Source organism: Rhinichthys klamathensis, unplaced genomic scaffold, assembly GCF_029890125.1.
Source record: "Rhinichthys klamathensis goyatoka isolate OS25496 unplaced genomic scaffold, OSU_Roscu_1.1 h1tg000387l_1, whole genome shotgun sequence".
In the NCBI taxonomy this organism is placed as follows: domain Eukaryota; kingdom Metazoa; phylum Chordata; class Actinopteri; order Cypriniformes; family Leuciscidae; genus Rhinichthys; species Rhinichthys klamathensis.
In genome coordinates, this window is record NW_026606891.1 from 2,269,934 (window position 1) to 2,289,506 (window position 19,573).

A 19,573-nucleotide genomic window follows, 5' to 3' on the forward strand; every position below is an offset into this window, starting at 1 on the left:
TAGGGTCAGTGGTGTGTTTGAGGGCTCGTCCTGCAATTCAGAGAAGACCAGCGCTCTCAAGAGAGAGCTTTCTGAGCTGGACCGGCAGGAGAAAGCTCTGGACGACCTCATTCAGTCCAGCTCAACACGGCTACGAGAACTGACAGAGAACAAGGACAACCAAAGATATCCTTTCATTGTGTGTGTGTTTGTTCTCTGAAGAACTGAGGAGTGGTTCGTCTCCTTCACGTTTGTGTGCTTGCTCATACATCCTGTTCAAACAGCATACATCCATGCAGCCAAACACTTACGAGGCTTAGATATCCTCCTCTTTTCTCTCTATTGTGAGTCTTTATTGCATTTCAAATGAACTGAACTATAAAGTCTTCATGACTGAACTGTCAGTCATTTTAAAACCTGTATTAGATGTCAAAGCAGTTTGTCCTTAACTCAAGCTCACATTAGGATATGTGACCTATCAGGACATTCGTACCATAACCAGCTTGAAAGATCAAACTGTTATAGCTGTGAAGGCACCATCTGAAACCAAACTGGAAGTTCCCGAAGCCTCTGAGGTCAGTATTCGTCTTAGGCCCGTTTCACACTGGACACGTAAGCAGTGCATGTTTTCGGGGCACATGTTAACGGAGCATTCACAGTGCACACACAATCATTTCGCCGCTGAGTCTATTTTTGCTGCGCCACTTATGCTGAAAAAGTTAACATGAAAAATAACAAATTTCACTATATATCATATAAGTGAGATGTTCCATGTTTCACAATCACAATATGACATTCAGCGCTATGAAAAAAATAAATAAAATACACGAAAACACTTCATTGCCAGGAGTTTTTGCCCAAACTTCAAAGGCCTGTTTAAATAATTAAAACTAGAGGTATATCTTAACTTTAAGATTACTATATATATATTTATCATGTAAACTACATGTATACAGCATGTTATATGCATGTGTGTGGGACAGTAGGAGAGGAACTCTGCTGCATCACAGCAGAGTATGATGCCCATCATAAATCAAAACTAGTGACAGACAGTGGTCGGAGGAGAACTTTAAAAAACGACAGAATGGATGATACTCATCTGTATTTGCAGTACACAAGCCACGGTTCAGCGTGACAAATGCTGCCAGTGTGAAAGCACAACACCCGCTCTACATACACACAGCTTTTGCGCTGACTCCACTCTGCTTGCGCATCCAATGTGAAATGGGCGTTAATCCAAACTAGTGTTGTCACGATACCAAAATTATTGTTTCGATACCGATACCAAGTCAAGAATTGCGATTTCTATACTTTTTCGATACTTTTCCTGATAGGGATGTCAAAATTCCAGTAGTCGGTACTGATTCCATTAAAATTTGACGGTTCTCAGTACCAATTTCGGTACCACAGCAAAATCAGTTTGAACTATTTTGCCAATTTATTTAATTATTTGGGAAAAAAAAATTTAAATTCAATGACTTTATTATTTATGACGGTACATTTATGAAAGCATTGAAGGCTACATGCTGTTTAAACGAAAATATTGATGATATTGAGAAATATTGCTTATTAAAAAAATCAAGTGAAAAATAAGCAACCTTCTATGCACTTCTTATTAGTAGTAGTAGTATTTTTAATTAATGGAGACGTAGTTAAATCTATTGTACAGTAGCCTAATATAATTATTTCTGTCGATTTAAACCAAACTTTTATTTTGACGGGTTGCCGTGAAGACTTGAGTTTCTGTGCGTGTATGATATGACGATAGTTTTTCTCAAATGAAACGGTAAAATGCTCATGAAGTGACTCTCGGAGATGAATTGAATCATGTCACCATATCGTAAGGCAGCAGAGACTGAAAACAGCGCAAGCGTCACTCGTGCTTCAGTGTGTGTGTGTGTGTGTGTGAGGTAACGCTAAATGAAACCGCGCGTTTGCGCCGTTCATTCACACAGAGACAAGCAGAACATGCAGGGTTAATATTTAACGGTCTTTTTGCAGTTTAATATACACAGACACCACATCAGCAGCGCCGCCAGTCGTCATGTCTCAGCGCTTTCATGAAGAGGACGCAACTTCACGCCCTTCGTGCGCATCCAGAACCGGGTTTGACCGGGTACTCGGTACCACCGGTACTTGATACCGTGATGTTTAACGTTTACATTTTTTTAGTACCGACTTGGTACCGAAGTACCGAATATTTTGACAACACTATTTCCTGAAAAGGAAAAGTATTTCTTACAAGACGTTTCACATGCACCTCCTTTGCGTAGGTCTGTGCTCTTTAAATGCTGTAATAACCTAATATAAATAAATCCCTGACAAACATGCACATCCTCTGATTATAATCATATAGCCTATAGATCAATTTTAGCTGATGTTTTTTATGCTTTATTTTAGCAGCTTGCAAATTATTAATGTTATCTATGAAAGTTGGGGGGAAAGTTGTACACCTAATACAAAAATAAATGAAACATCTCCAGTTAACTAGCAGAGCATTCATTTAGTTCGCTATTAAATAAGAGATCTAGCGCTAAAATCTGTTTGTTTTTTTAATCAAGCGGAGCGCTCTTTTTCGCTGCTATCAGTTGCATGGATACAGTGTCTTTTGCGGCTCGCGCACCATCTTCACTCGGACGCGCTTCAATCTATCGCCGTTGCGGAGACTCTCTATTCTGCACAGTTCTGCACGGCCTCGAAGCACTACCGGCCCACCGGGAAAAGTCCCGACTCTCCGGATTGCTGCTCCACTACTGACCGGTGGCCACAGTATCACTTGTGCTCGCACATGCAGCCATCTCGCTGTAGTGTTTGTCTCATGACAGCTGCAGCTTCTTTGCTGCGTGCGTAAGGAGAAAAAACACAGGCGTCCATAGGGAGGCACTGGAAGCGTGCGTTGCACACACCAACATGAAATACGTCTCTTACAAATCTGGAACGCGGTCATTCATAAAAGTATCGATACTAATAAATTTAGGAATCGTGACGTTTTTAATTTCCGAGAATCGCGATACTTTTGAAGTATTGGTGCACCGTGCAACACTAATCCAACTCTATCTGCCGATGTGATTTTAGTTCTAACCCAAACAGAATAATTTAATATTGTATTATTAAAGTCTTACAGTTAAAATTTCGTAACCAAAAATTGATGATTTATGACCAGGGTCCTTTTTCGCTCACCTGCAATGGGGACTGGTAGATGAAAAAATCCACCAGCCAAGCATATTTTTTACCAGCCAAAATAATAAACAGCCTTTTTGTGTCACACATTCATATATATATATATATATAATATATAAACATTTTTGTCATTATATTTCTGGTTTATCATTTTCCATTTTTACTTTTATTTACACACATATTACACAATTGAATTTACACACATTACACAATTTACACGCATTAAAATAATATTTTTGTGGTGGTGCCTATGAAAATACTTCTGTACAAATGAAATGTATTAATTGAATATTTAATAAAATGTATGCAATAATAATATATTATAATTATATAAAAAAAAAAAAAAAAATTTTTACTCTGCCTATTTTTTTACTCCATTTACACTGACCCGATCAGTAACTGAAGGACTGCTATATTTACTTGACCTGTGGAGGGCGCTCTGTTCAGAAGTTGACCACGTCATGTTTTTTTTGGAGCTCTGAACAATCTGCCCTGCTGTTTGTGCATTTGTTTGTTTGTGTGTGTGAGCAAGAGTGAAAGAAAGTTTGCCTTTTCTCTTGGTTTCTTTTTTTATGTAATTCGTTTTCGTTTCAAAAGTTGGCTCACTCATGGGCGTCAGTTTGGTTTGAAATGTGCTGGGGACAGAGACGGATTCGGAAGTGCATTTTCAGAAGTGCTGGGTACAATGACGCAATATAAGTAAATATTCAGTTAGTACAAAATATACTAATGTCATAGAACGGATGTACCTAATACAGATAAATAAAACATCTCCAGTTAACTAGCAGAGCATTCATTTAGTTTGCTATTAAATGAGAGATCTAGTGCTTAAATCTGTTGTTTTTGAAATCAAGCTGAGCGCTTGTTGCCACTGCGATCAGTTGCATAGATACAGTTGTTCTCCTGTGGCTCGCAGCCTCGCGCACAGTCTTCACCCGGACGAGCTCTTAGATCTATCGCCGTTGTGGAGACTCCGCATTTTATTACATTACTATTTTGGTATGAACATTCACCCGCCAGTGTGGCGGATAGCCTTTTGAGATTTACTCGTCAAACGGAAAATCTACCCGCATTTGGCGCTTGGCGGGTGTTAATTTCGGACCCTGTTTATGACCCACTAGATCAGGTGTGCCCAACCCTGCTCCTGCCGATCGACTGTCCTGCACAGTTCATCTCCAACCCTAATCAAACACACCTGAAGCAACCAATTATGGTCTTCAGGCTCACTTGAAAATTAAAGGCAGGTGTGTTTAATTAGGGTTGGAGATAAACTGTGCAGGACAGTCGATCGGCAGGAGCAGGGTTGGGCACCCCTGCACTAGATGTTTAAAACTTTGTTAATAGAAAATGTCATCTTTTTTTTTTTCTTCACTAGGGCTCGCTGCAGATTTACTTGAAGAGCAAGAACGGCCCAATTGAGGTGTACTTGTGTCCTGAAGAATGTTTGGAGGACGCTAGTCCCATCAAGAATGCCACACCCAGAAAAGATTACCCACAATCCCCCTGTGCCTCCACACCCTCCGTCTTCCCACCTGCCAAACCCCAGCCAGTCGAAGGTGAGACAATTACCAGGAACTTACTACTACTTATCACTTTCAAAGCGAAAAGTGTTAAAGTATTTTGGAGCCAATAACAACAGTTTACTCTTTAAATGTTTGAGTTGAATAAGATCTAGTGAGGACATTGTGTGCAGGGGTTTCTATGAATAAAGAGCTGTGTATCTAAACCCATCTACAAAGCTAGGATTATCAAAAAGCTAGTAGCAAAGTTATCAAAACACAGGCTGAATGGAGTCTGTTCCTTTGTTCAGGTTTGCCGTCAAAGCCTCAGCAATCAATGACAGGCACAAGTGAAAGCACGTCCCTGCTCGATGTGGAGGGGATTCTGGATCTTCCTCCCAGCCTTCTGCAAATCACCGAAGACCAGCTGCCTGGGTTGGCCTTCACATCCGACACCTCTGGGCCTTTTGTTAGCTTCTCTCCTCAGCTCAGCCACGACGACTACCTCTGGGGTCTGGAGGATGGAGAAGGCGTATCTGACTTTTTTGACACGTATGATCTGGGAGATTTGCTCAAAACATGAGGCATCCAGTGTAACAGAACAACTGATGGCATGCATGTTCAATTGGAATTAGTTTAATTCAGATTCAGATCCTATGAAGTTTTAAAACACTCCTTCACATTATGACAGATTGAAGTTCGTATAAAATGCACTACTGAATTGGCTTAATTGGTTCTGTTTCTGATAAAGACAGTAAATTTGGGATGAGGCCGTGTTTTAATATTTTAATACTGTAGTTATTAGAACCGGACAATATTGTCAACAAGCACCCTCTAGAGGAGATGCATGTGTTAGGTTTAGTACACTATGAAGCCATATTTTTTTATTTCTGTCAGCCATATTATACCTACAGTAGGGTATTTTAGTTTAGTTTTTGAGAAAACAAAAATTAATTTGTCTTGTGGTTTAATTATTTAAATTGTATAAGTTAAATGTTCGCCTATTAGCATTGTTTTTGGTCATCGTTACTTAAATATTGACCCCCCAAAAAATCAGGCCTATGTATTTGCCTTGTCTAGGTATGAGCTAGAACTTACTGTTTATTAGTAATTCTTGAATGAGATGTATGGAACTCAGGTCATTTTAAAGCTTTTCTAGAGCTTTAATTATTGTAGTACTGTCAAACATTACCAGTAGGGGGCTGTGTGACCATTTCTTTTTTCATCTGTCTGCAAACAAAGGTGCTTCTGCAGATATGTAGACTAGTAAATTAAATTGTTGTAGACTGAAGATTTGAGAGCTTGTATGGAGGGCATCTGCTTCATAATCCGACTCAACTGAACCAGAGATCTGAAAAACTCTTCTAAAACAGTCATTCAAATAATTTCAGTTAGGAAACAAGTGCTCAGACTTTAAGAAATGGGTGCTTGTCTGTTCATTCTACCTCCATCTTTTTAGTTTTAGACTGTGGTAATGCCTTGATCTTGTAACTGTGGGCTTTCCTATGGCACTGAATAATGATTATGTAGTACTACATAATGCCTCAAGAAACAAGATTGTACCCCTGACACGTCTGTGTATTAAAACCTCAGGGAATGTCCAGATTTGGCAGCTGATTTCCAAATGATTAATTCAAAGTGATAAACTGCTGCTTTTTCAGGTCTGTTTGATGCCTGTAGAATCAGTTTTTCCTGAAATTATGGTAATGGAGTTCTCAGGGTTCACTTCTCCACTCTCTGTGTAGTTTAGGGACCTTTAATATGATCTGGCAGAAACCTTTGATACTGCTTGAACGCTGAACTGCTGGGAATACAAAGTGAACTTTGTTTCCAGGGTTTTTTTTTCCTTTTGGAGTTGGAACTCTTGCCACACCTGAATGGTAGGTTTTATAGCTGCAGAGACATAGCAGAATTGAACTGTATTTGGTTAGTGTAGAAATGCACTTATTGAAAACACCCATCTTAAATGCAGAGCACATTTGAGTTGGGAAAACAATATGGAAAAGCTTGATTTTTACAACTATATAACCATACCCGGTTCTGCAGTGAAATAATTCTTCTGCAGCAAACAAAAACTTGTATTTAGCAGCATTCTAGAAAACTGATTTGTTGATTCTGCATTTGTCAAGGGGTTGGGGTGGGTTTAAGAGAAGTTGTTAATCAGAATTTAAAATATGATTAACTTGTACATGCCTTTTGAAGTGTGTACAAAAGTTGTATATGGGTTTTGCTTCATGCAACTGTCCCAAATGCGGACAACTGTCCTGTCCTAACAAACTTGAAAAATGTGCGTCTGTATATGCATGAGTGTATTGAAGTGTGTACTTAAAGTTTGCAGTTTTGTGCATTTGATTGTAGTTTATAGTGGGGTTTTTCTCATTGTTTGGGATGTTTTTAAATAAGCATTATGTTTTTTAAATTGTACAGAATAATAATTTTGTATTTATAGGTTTTGTATTTGAAGGAAAATGGTAATTGTCTCAGGATATGTCATTTTTATAAATACCGTCTGTTAACAGACAGCACTTAATATTTGGTATTGTGTGTGTTTAAATTAATAAAGCTCTGGTATAAAGCTCAAAGTAGTATTTTATGTATACAAGCATTTTTCTATTGAAAGTTACAGTTTTGCTCTTGTGTTATGTGCAAACAAACGTCCACATGGATGTATGCAGGTGCAGTAACACTATTTTAGTTGGGACTGCATTTTTCACAAGTCAGTGAGCTGCAGGGTTCACCTGCACAGAGAGCAACTGCCATAAAGATGAGTCAGTGAAAAATGACACACATCCAGACGGACACGAAACAGACAGATAAATATGATGGATAAACGACAGCAGAAATTCTTCATTCCAAGTTTGAAAATATTACGTGGCTACGCAGACGCAACCAGTGCCATCAGGAAACATGGTTATAGTTTTAAAATCCTTGGTTCTGGTTAGTAAATAAATAGTTTTTAGAATATATTCTACCGTTCAAAAGTTTAGGGTCACTATTAATACTTAATATAAAATTATTATTTTTTATATTAAGAAAGAAAATATTTTTTGATGTTACAAAAGATTTTATTTTCAAATAGATACTTTTTGTTTTAACTTTATATACTGTGTTAAATAAACAGCATTTTAGAATCATTACTGAAGGGTTGTGTGACACTGAAGACTGAAAACTCAGCTTTACCATCACAGGAATATATTGCATTTTAAAATAGAAAACAGTTTGAATTGTAATACTATTTAACTATTACTGTTTTACTTTATTTTTTGATAAAATAAATGCAGCCTTGGTGAGCATACTTCTTGAGGAAATGTTTTATTTTATTGTCACATTTGGGAGTATCCATGTGTCACAGCCTGTTGCTTAGGCACAGATTAGTTTGAAGCCATGTATGTGTTATGAGGCGATGACAGTCAAATCTCTTGTCAGTTTCATTCAGGCACATTCTGACCTGATTCTGCTTTTCTAATTCACTTTAGCTGCATCATGGGAGACCACACACAGAGATTTTATATTAACACAATTTATTTGTGTGCTCACTTTTTACCTAGGTATTGACCTCTTTTCATTTGCCCTAAAAAAACTGTGTAATCTAATATTTTAGCTTATCCAAAATAAGTAACCATAAACCAGTGACTGAATATATTACTGAAATCAAATGTTTAAATCTAATTTACAGTTAAAATATGTACAATATTGCTAATCTCAAATATGGCTCCTCTTCTCAAAGACATTGTAATATTGTGGTTCAAAACACGAGGAAGGACATTTCCCTTAATTATGCAGTGAAAGCTTTTTCAAAACAAATATAGGTGAATATTTGTTTATAGGGCAGACCTATGCAATTATAATAATAAAATTCCTGTCAAGTCAGTACAACCTTAATTAAAATGCAAGCATCACACAGCAAGGTTTCCAGAGGAGGATTTTGAATTTCCCCAGACAGACTGTCACACCCTCACAGAAAACACATTTATATCCTTGAAGTAAAACAGTAACCGTCTGTAACACCAGTCTGTCATTAAATACAAGAATTGCTACTAAACTGGTTTATAAACACACTGTGATGAAATAAGACTTTAAGGGAGGATCTATGTCATTTTATGACTAGGCTGGGTGGTAGTTCGGTGTAGGGAGTGTTATAGTTGTTTTTATGTCTTCATCCCATTTTTGTTTGAACTGTTAGCCACGCCAGCTTAAGTCCTACTCTAGTTATGTGTAGAATCCCGCTATCTTCCCTCTAACATATATTTGCTATCTTCTCTCTTTTGCAGTGTTTTAATGTAAACGTGGCCTCCCTGGCCTGACAAGACAGGATAAATGATCCTTCTCCTGTTCTAGAGTCAACAGATCTTGGCAGTGTGGATGGGAGGGGCTGCTGTCTGCTGGGAATCCTTCTGGTCTGAGCTGTAACCTTTCCTGGAACACGCCTCACAGCTAGATCCAGCCCCCAGACACATGCGATTGGCTGATGGTGAAGAAACACAACAATGGTGGACAGACAAAACCCAGTAAACATGCAGCACATTGTGGCCACAGCGATTTTTAATGGTAGTGAGGTGGAGAAGATGAGAAGGAAAAAAAGGGATAAATAGAAAGGGTGTTCCAGAGGGCAGACTAGACCTCGCATAATGAAGCTACTGAGAAAGTTTTCATAAATGGCTTTGTCAAACTTTCTCTCATACTTCCTTTCTCTCTTTCACCCACTTTCCTTCTTCTCCCCCAGAGTGACGTCCACCCAGTTAAACGCAACATCTCTGCTCAGACCCTTTCACAAAGAGAGGCCATGGCCAGGGGGAGAAAGAGAGCATTGTTTGGCCACAAAACCACCATTACATCAACAATAACTCATGAAGCTATACAGAAAGAAAACACTGTGTGTGAGTGAGGGAACACATTGCGTTTGGGAGGATGGGGTGTACTTTGCAGAAATTAAGGTTACTAAACCAAGTTAACTTCGTTAATTTGGGTTTAGTTATTTTATATTTTGAATGATTAATGTCATGTTTAGTTACTTGCATGTCTGAACCAAGTTAGCCCTCACAGTATAAACCCTTGTTCATTGTAAAAATGACTCCATTTTAGACCAGACATGGATACATTTAACTTAATTGATTAATCCGGTTTACTTTCAATTTTGACTAAATCCTTAATGAAAAATAAAAATAAATCAGAAAACAAGAAAGCAAATGCTATGCTCATGCAGACAGAGTCTGATGTAACAGGCCTTATGACTCTTTAAACGGTCTGGAGTGTCTTTACATGCTTTTATTTGCAACTATGAGGAACAAAATGCATTATGCACTATGAAATTCTTGTACATTCCTAGGGGGATAAAGTCAGAGCTGATACCTGTCCAGCACATTACATCAGATGTAAAAGTATACTGTATTGTTAGAGGCTGATGGGGTGTACAGCTTTTCAAAGGCTAAGGGAAGAACCAATAAGCCTCCATCATACCTGCAGTAAAGGTGGATGAAACATTTCTCAATATCTGTCTTATAAACAATGATTGTTATTCAGGACACCATGGAACATAAGCACAAAGCACTGCTGCTCTGGAGCAACAAAGAAGCACTATTCAATCTGTCTTTTCAAATATTAAGGCTGCAAATGATTGGAAAGGGTGCCAATTGTGTGAAGCAATCTTATGATTTTGTTTCAGGGGTGGGTTTCATTTAAACTTTAGACTGCAACAGATGAAGCGTGTTTATTCATGCACACGTAGTGTGTATAAGGAAATGGCTTATCTGCATTGTCACCTGAATAAGAGGGAAAGTGCGTGCACAATCCCTTTCAATAGTGAACATTAAGGTCTGCTGATTGAAGTGCACAATGCACTAAACAACTTTACAACCAGATGGCAAAAAGAAGCCAAAGACAAAAACCTATACAGGAAAGCAATTAAAACACGTCCAGAGTTATGTATACCAAAAAGCTGTAACCTGAAAAGGTAGGAACTCTTATGAAAAAGAAGTGCACTTGATTGTGGACCCATGTGTCAAATCTTAACTTTTTTTTTTTTTACTGTACTTCCATATAATGTATTAATAAGTAAACTAACCATATTTCAAAGACAATATTTCACATGAAATTACATATAGAGGTGCAGCTACTTACCTACTTAAGTGGGTCAATTAGCACTCTTAAATTCAAGTAGCCTTATTGCATTTCATATAAATTTTAACTATAATACATTTGAATTTAATTGTAATTAACATGCATAAGTGTCCAAAACATTACATTCATTGATGTATGTTGTTTCATTCTACCAGCTACAAAATGAATCTAAAAACCATTCTTTCTCTGCGCGCTCTATTCATTTCGTCAGTGAATACAAACATTCCCACGTGATGATGGAATGACTCCCTCCCCTCTCGCTCACAATCTGGACGCGGCACGCGCTATTGAACGCTCGCGCGGCACCAAGAGCAAAAAAAGTAGACCGACGGCGCAGTGAAACTTTACCGACTCTCTCACACAGCGGAACACAGAGAAGATCCACGTTTTCGCCCTTGGTTGCAGCTATGAAACGTTTATTTCCCCTGCTTTGGCAATCACGCTTACTTGTGGATTTAAAGAATTTAATGGAGATGCACTTTGCTTGATCTTGAGGTGTTTGTTTTCACTACGTTTGCTGGGATTTTAAGTTCATCGGTTGGTTCAGTTAAAAACATGCCGGAGAAGATAAGTATCTCGGATTTCGTTTCTTTGGCGAAAGAGGACCTATCGTCCCCGGGAAGCTCTGGATTTCAGTCTAAAATGAGCGACTGTCGGAGCACCGTGGCCACACTCGAAGAGGTAGGCTAAGGGTGTTTACCTGTGTGCAGGTGGTGGTGGAGGAGGACAATACCTGAGTGAATCCCTGTCCTTCAATCTATGTGAAAATCTCTTGACACAGGAAACATTTTACTTGTACAGATTTCAAGATCTTCTAATATGAGGAAGGTGGTATATTATTTTGAATTTAGCCCAACTTAATGAAAGTTTTGTTAGTCTGCAGTTACTTCGCAGGACAATAAAATTGTCATATTTTATTTATTAAATTGTTTTCAGTCAGGGCGATCTTTTGAGACTTGTTGTCTCTTCTAGGACACCTGTGTGAACAACAGAACTGACCTTTTGCCTTTTAGTAACCTGTTACTAGTGAATCTTTTTCTAAACACTAGTGGTTTGAATGCCTCATTGCACATTTATGGGCTCGTGTTGTGGTTAGGAGTCAGGGGATGGCACAGGAGTCACAACATGGAAAACACAGACTGTTTTTAAGTGCTTAACTTGCTCAGGACTTGTTGCAGTGAGACTGAAATGACATGGGCACAAACACAGAATAACCCCACAGTTCTTAACAGCTGCATCATTTCATTGAGGAATAGTGTTAATATAGATAATTAAAGAGAAGTTGGACTGATAACATAGGTCTTATAAACCTAATGTGGGTCTTTAGCTGCCGGCTCATCTTCAGGCATTTGTGTGTAAATTAATAAAGAATAGAGAAACTCTACCAGCAAGTAATAACACTGGGCATGTCGGGACAGTGGAAGCCTTTCTTTTATTTCCGCCTTTTTCATGGGAAATGCTTCAGGAACTGCAGTTCTCGAGCAGTGGTTCTCAACCAGGGGCCGGGACCCACTAGGGGGCCTACTTTTTTCAAGTAACTAGTAAAGTAACACATTACTTTTAAATTTACTGCAAAATATCTGAGTTGCTTTTTCTAATAACTAGCGCAAATGACTTTTCCACATTTATTGACTGACAGCTCTCCTGTCCTCATGTTGAAAAAAATTGTGAGTAAGTGCAGAGACGTTGTGTGTAAACATGATGGTTATTGTCGTTCTAGACTAAATGTGAGCATGCATTTACTAATCTCACTTGCACGAAAAAAGATTCAGTATTCCTCAAAATGAATAAAATGAGTGAAATGCAAAATCAGAATAATACGCAAACCTCCAATAATTAAATAAGTTAAATAAAACAAATATTTGTATGCATTTAATCTCACTTTCTTGACCAATGTACTTGCTGCTGATCTTCGATGATTCAGTTAAACCATAAGCAAAAATGACTTTAGATTTTTAGTTTTTAATGGTGAAGTAGGCTACTGTAAGTGTTAAACTTTCTTCTCCTGCATCCTATATTCTTCTGTTATCCAGAACAGCAGCACAGCTGAAAGGTTTGCCTGAGCAGCACACTCTTCTGTACACGTGTGAATTTGCATTTCCTTCAGCCTTATTATTTCAATTTTGGTCTGAAAAGTCCTTTACATTTGCCCAAAAATAGAACTAGAAATAGAAGAAGAAAAACAAGCCCAGCCCAGGGCCCGTATTCCTAAAGAATCTAAGAATCCTTTTAGAAAACTCTTAATTTAGCTTAAAAACTTTTACGTAGGAGTCTTAGCTTAAGAGTGATTCGGGACCGATCTGAGAGCAACTCTGAGTAAGGAAAAGACAAAAACTCTCATCTTAGTGAGGAGGCGGGGCTGACCCCGTTGCTATGTATGACACAATCTTTTGAAGACTGTGATTGGTTGGTTGTCCAAGAAGGAAAAAAAAGAGCCATTTTAAGTATAGAGTTTACTCACACACACACACACACATTATATTTATGTATATAAATCCTTTTTTTTACCTTGCTGTTAATTTGATTGGCTTAGAATGATAAAAATTGTTCCACTCTTTCCAATTACACTGATTGCTGTCTATTTAAGTGGTGGTTTGAATGTTTGTTTTGAAAACATGGATTAAAAAACAAGAAAGACGAGAAAGCCTGACTGGTCAGAAGAACCGTGTTTACTGTTAGCCGAGTTAGTGGATGAACACTAGGCCGTCCTTAAAGGAAAATTCGGGCAGGGTGTCACAGCATGGAGCGAGAAGCGGACGTGGGAGCTTATAGCGCACATTATTAACGGTTCATTCCCCTGCTTGTGCGCACCAGGGAAGCCTGCTATATTCATAAATACAGTTTTTTGAGCCTGCAAGGTAGGAATGTCCAGTGGAAACTAAATGAACTGCGACACAATAAGAGGTTCTGAAAGTGCTGTAATGTTTGTGTGATCACTGCTTACAGAAGGTTGTCACAGACCCAAATCACTATTGCTTTATTGTATTTTCCCATTTGCCAAATATCTTAATGTAGTGATCATTTCTGGCGTTATGGCATTCCTGCGCTGTGTCGGAGATATTAGCGTTTCTCTAATAAGATCAGTCACAAACATGATCACTGCACAATCTCATCTATAGCGTCTTATTAACTCACTGTCGTCATCTATTGTCTGCATCACATTTCTTCTCCCTCTTCATCATTCTGTCATTTTCTCCTCTGCTAAAGAAACTCTTAAGCCTCTTAAAAGTCCTCATCCATACTCCTAACAATTTTGACCTTAAGACCTCTTTTAAGGGTTAAGATGCTTTCTGAATTACTTTTTTCTTTACTAGGATTTTTTCTTTAATTTTAAGAGTAAACGCCCACATTTCTAAGAATTTTCTTAGAATTTTGTCACTAGGAGCTACTTTTTACATTAAGATTCTTTAGGAATACGGGCCCTGGTGAGAAAAAGTAACGTAAAAGTAACGTAACACATTACTTTTCTTTAAAAGTAACTAAGTAACGCAATTAGTTACTTTTTAAGGGAGTAACGCAATATTGTAATGCATTACTTTTCAAAGTAACTTTCCCCAACACGGTTTAAAACTATATAAATTAATTATTAATATAGGGTAATTCCATGTCAAATCAAACACATTTCAGAAACTCAAATGTAAATTGGCTCCAAATCTCAGGTGAAAATTTTCATTTTGACCCCCCTCTACAAAATAGTGGATTACTCAGTAAATATACATCCATGACATTTAATATTTTGGCGTTCTTCTTCTTTTATGTATTTCTTTCAACAGACAAACAATTATCAAAATCAAAATTTTTATCCGGCGACCTCTGGTTGAGTCAACACTGAATGACCCGTATTAAAATGATCTAACTCTAATCTAAATTAAAATGCTAAAAAAAATCACAAAATCAAGCTGTAAATTAAAAATCGTATTTCTTTTTTCCCCCTCAATAACTTTTTATTGAAGAACATAAAGTTCTTAAAACTTCTGGAATTACAAAATGAATTGTGGTTAATTAATTTAATGTCAATACTCAGTAGAAACCACTCGTCTAGAGAGATCACTTTAGCCTCGTTCAGACTCAGTCCAAATCCAATTTTTGTGCATATCCGATTGAAATTCAATCAGATTTTTAGCAAGTGTGAATGGCAAAAAATCACATGAAATGCTATTTTTACAAATCCATTTTGAACTACATTCATATGTGGTTTAAAATTAGGGCTGCACGATTAATCGAAACTAACCCTAAATCGGGCTTAAACTGATCTGTCTTAGTGCAATTGTGAAATAGATTTTTTTTTTTACGTAGCTTGTCAGTTAAAATTAACTTTTGCAAATAATAATCGCGGTCCTGGACACTGAGTGACCTTGCACATTAAGATAAAATCGGATTTTCTCCAGTCATTGTTAAAAAACAAGCTAACAAAACTTGCAAACTAACGTTAGGGAAGCGGCCAGAGGGATCGTTCTGCCTCCACCTAAGCTCCGCCCACAAAAAACGTCACCGTGTTTACTAACTGAAAAAGGGTCTATTGACAGAATCTGAGAGCTGAAATTTTTTTGTATCAAAAGTAATCTGCTCTGTCTTGTCTGTCGGTCTCCGTGTCCTCTTTGCTTCGCCATTTTTTTGTGCGTGATAAAATGGATGGGTGGCGTAAGAGCGTGTGAAAAGTGTCAATTGCGTGAGAGTTGGTAGCCCTGGTTTATTAGTAATGTTTAATCAATCAAAGCGTTTCAATCTTCTGTTTATTCGGCTACAGCGATATCATGATGCCCATGGCCTTCTGTGGGGCATATTTAGAGTTTCTGCGCAAGCATTTACTACTGATCACAGAGGCAGAGTCGTGTTTCACTGACAAGTGGCGCATAAAAAAAATCGCAGCCTTTGCCAAATCGTGTTCAATTTGATTTCAATTAATCGTTCAGCTCTATTTGAAATCCATTTTTGGAAATCTTTTTCAGTCTGACTGCTCTTGTTTTAATCTCATATGGCTTTCTTTCTTATGTAAAACACAAAAGAAGATATTTAGCAGAATGTTGAATGTGCCCCTCCAGATGACACAACGTGCCCCCCTAATCATATGGTCATTCAGCAAACTTACTATTGAGAGCAAAAAAAGTATTCATGTATTCCATAACGAAACGTCTTCAGCAGCATTTAGCTCACAGGAGCACTAATCTCTGTAACTTTAAATAACACATTGTCTTCAGAAATATGAATCAGAAATTAGTCGGAGCGTGTGTAAGGCTCTGCGCAAGGCTTACCTTCCCCTGGCCACGGGCTTGTCGAATTTTCATATTCATTTGCCTGCTAAAAATAGCCTACTCTTTCAACGTAAAAAAAAAAGAGGTAATTTTTCTTAGAATTGCGTGATATAAACTCAAAATTGGAAGTTATAAAGTCAGAGTTGCGTGATATACAGTCGCATTTGCGTGTTATAAAGTCCGAATTGTGAGATAAACTCACAATCGTGAGAAATCTGTCAGAATTGTTAGATAAAAAGTCGCAATTATCTTAAAATTTTTTTTGAACAAGCTTCCATATGCTTCTGATTGCTTTTAGAGGGAAAAGCTGTTTATAAATGCTGGTCTAGGATCAGTTTTCTCTGTAATAAAAGAATATATTGGCGAAACTCCGGTGTTTTTAGCGGTGAGTGGACTAGTTCCACGCCTGCGCAAATCCTCTCGTTATAATAAGCAGTTAGGCTGCTATGTAAATAAGACATTATTGTACATCAGCTTTAGTGATAGCCTAATGGAACTTTGTGAGATTGCGATGAAGCTTTCTGCCATGCCAAATCCTGCATATAGCCTAGTAAATGTTTTTAAAGGGGAAGCGCATCCTCATGGTGTTGGTTCACCCCCCGCCTATGATCAGAAACTTAATATTTTGTGTTTTGGTGTTTTTTTAATATAGAATTTGCTCTATTTCAGTTATATTAGACTAAATACGTGATATTATTGTTTTGGTGATTGTCTGTTTTGTAGATCATAAAAAAGTGTGCCCCTCCATGAAAATGACCCCCCCCCATTCTATATGTTCTGGCGACGGCCCTGGCCCCTGGGGACAATCATGATCACCTTTCACTTTCATTGTTTGGGAAAAAAGCAGCTTGGACATCCTGTCAGATGAAAGTTAACCAATTGTGTCAAACAAGTTTGGAATGACATGACGATGAGTAAACTGTAGTTTGGATGTAGTGATGCAAATTTGTATTGAACTAAGCCTTTAAGCAGCACTTGGTATTTGTGAAAATATCCTTTGTTCAATTCTTTATGATTAGCACAGTAAAAGAGAAGACTGGAAGTAACTTCATCTTTCCTTAGATGAGTCAGAGATGTGTGGTAGGATTTTTTTTTTCCAGGATTATAAATTCAGTCCTCAGTTCCTGATGGCGCAGATATGTCCAGATTACTTGTGCAAATATATCAAGTTGTGACTGTGTTACAGTCTTTTCTACAGCTTTAAAGTGGTGTTTAATGCCCAGGTTCAACATATGTTTGTGTAACTGAGTGCGTTTTCAGAAAGGTCAGTGTTTGAAGGCTTGTTTGGGTTTGAGAGACAAAGTTTGTTTATGTTTCCATTTGCTGAAATCCTGGCTAAGGCTGGCAGCATGTTGAGTGATCTGGAGGAGGAGGCCACAGATAGAATGAAACCCCTGGAATTAAATAGAATTTATACTTGATACTAGAAATAAAACATAAAACTTAGTTTATGTTTGTATTTATATATATGTGTGTGTGTGTGTGCGCAGATATGATGTGTCAGACTAGGCTAATACATTTATTTATTTATAGCTGTCCTCACATATCTAGTGTCATCAGTTCACAGGGGCTACAGTGACTGGTGCTTGAGAGTTTTGGCTATAGGGCAGGGCTGTCCAATCCTGCTTCAGGACTCAGGAGGGTCACTGTCCTACAGAGTTCAGCTCCAACCCCAATGAACCACACCTGAACCAGCTAATCAAGGTCTTACTAGGCATACTAGAAACTTCCAGGCGTGTGTTGAAGCAAGTTGGAGCTAAACTCTGCAGGACAGTGGCCCTCCAGGACCAAGTTTAGACACCCCTAGGCAAGGGCATTGTGTTTAAGGGGCAGTGAACTTTACAAAGTGCCCTAAAGTTGCCATTCTGCTGCCTCTCTGGAGCTCATAAGGTTCCTAATTATGATGTCAGTATTTATTGTTCCATTAATGCAGACATATGGAATATTTTTTCTACTGATGTTCATAATAACATTATTCATAAGAATTGGCGGAAAATACTAGATTATGATCGAACTTCTCTTTTTAAAACTTTGTTCACTACACTACAAGCCACTAAAGAACAGTATACGACGAGTACTCTGCAGTTATCTAAGGAGGCAATAACCTTTTAAAACATTACAATCAGATGATTTAATTTTAATTTATTGTTTTTTAGCTTGAATTATCTGGCACAAAAACAGTTAGGAGCATGTTTGGAGTTACAGGATAAAACTGAACACAAATTTACTAAATTTGCTTAATTGTGTAACCAATTCAAAAATTGTGATGTACAACAGCGTTTCACTAGATATGTAACTGCAAAAAAAGTCAAATGCTTCACTGGGCCTTAAAGAAGCAGTGAATCGTTTTAGTGAATCAGTTTGTTTGGATGGTAAATCAAAGCTAATTATTTTAGTTTCATGAAACAATATGTAAAAACAAGTCCTCTATTGATCATTTGACATCCATCATGTGGTTTAAGTCCTCCCCAAACCCACACACAACTTTTGAAGTCTAGATATAGTGGTGATGAAACTTTTTGAGAAAACTGTTATTCTGAGATGACCACAAACACGCTTAATAGGGCACTTTCAAATGTGTTTACTACGTAGTCAAAATGCATACCTTCTTTTTGGATGGCACTAGATGTGTATGTGGGAAGTGTCCTTTAAAGTGTTTTGTCCTCCCTCTGTTTCATCAATGTTGTTTAGAGAACACTTGATAAATAGTTTTGCCAAAAAAAGAAGCACTGTACAGGGTTTTCCTCATACTAGGAAAAACTGGAAAATGAAACTAATTCATAAGTAAACTGGAGAAAATAACACAAGGAAGTAAAAAAAAAATGCATATAGCAGGACATAATGTTTCTTTGGAAGAACCTGCATGCCCAGACATCTTTGGGCATGCACAAAAAAGCTTTTTCTTTAAAAAAAAGAAGAATGTAGATATATTCTTATACTAATGTAAACAAGAAGTTGTGTGTGCCATCTGTCTGTCTGTGTCTAAAAACGTTAACCTATCTGATGTTTAGCGTGTGAGATTCTGTGTTATACATCACTGCATCCCATAAGTCCATGTGTCTGGGATGTTGCCCAAAAAACTACAGACAGAAATAAAACAGAACAGAACCAAAGAATGCTTTGTCTTGACACTGATTTATTAAGCACTGATCAGACTAAACAATCTCTTACAGACAGCAGCAGACGTCAGTATGTAAACTCAAGACACCTGGTCACTTCATGCGTTTTTTCTGATCGGATGGCTATTCGATCGTGAAACGACCAGGTGTAAATGCCCTACAAAGCGCTTTTAAAAATCCAATGACTCAAACCACTTCATGATGTTTGAGACGCATTCCAAACGAAACTGGACAAGTGTAAATGCATCTGGTTGTGAATTTAGTTCTCCTCCCAAAATGTAAAAAAAAAAAAATGTGTGAAAGCTATTTATGACATATTATAGCCAGATATGAATCAACATACAATCTAAAAGCAGTGAGACTAAATAATGTCACCAGTGCTAATGCCACACTCTCTCCTATTGCGGTCTTTGATTTTGGAATTAGC

At 37.8% G+C, this 19,573-nt stretch overlaps 2 protein-coding genes across 4 annotated transcripts in view; both read left to right on the top strand.

Annotated features, from left to right (window-relative positions):
• The window catches only part of e2f2 (E2F transcription factor 2), a 33,674-nt gene extending 28,089 nt beyond the window's left edge, over positions 1–5,585 (top strand). For both annotated transcript variants that reach the window (XM_056234039.1, XM_056234038.1), the window contains exons 4-7: positions 4–165; positions 440–554; positions 4,535–4,715; positions 4,970–5,585. In XM_056234039.1, the coding sequence (XP_056090014.1) occupies positions 4–165; positions 440–554; positions 4,535–4,715; positions 4,970–5,241 (730 nt within the window). In that variant the 3' untranslated portion in view covers positions 5,242–5,585. The remainder of the gene's footprint in view (positions 1–3; positions 166–439; positions 555–4,534; positions 4,716–4,969) is intronic.
• Positions 5,586–11,074: 5,489 nt separating this feature from the next.
• The window catches only part of asap3 (ArfGAP with SH3 domain, ankyrin repeat and PH domain 3), a 33,816-nt gene continuing 25,317 nt past the window's right edge, over positions 11,075–19,573 (top strand). The window contains exon 1 of one of the 2 annotated variants that reach the window (XM_056234032.1): positions 11,075–11,456. In XM_056234032.1, coding sequence (XP_056090007.1) covers positions 11,331–11,456 — 126 coding nt within the window. In that variant the 5' untranslated portion in view covers positions 11,075–11,330. The remainder of the gene's footprint in view (positions 11,457–19,573) is intronic. The other variant, XM_056234031.1, reaches the window with a different exon arrangement.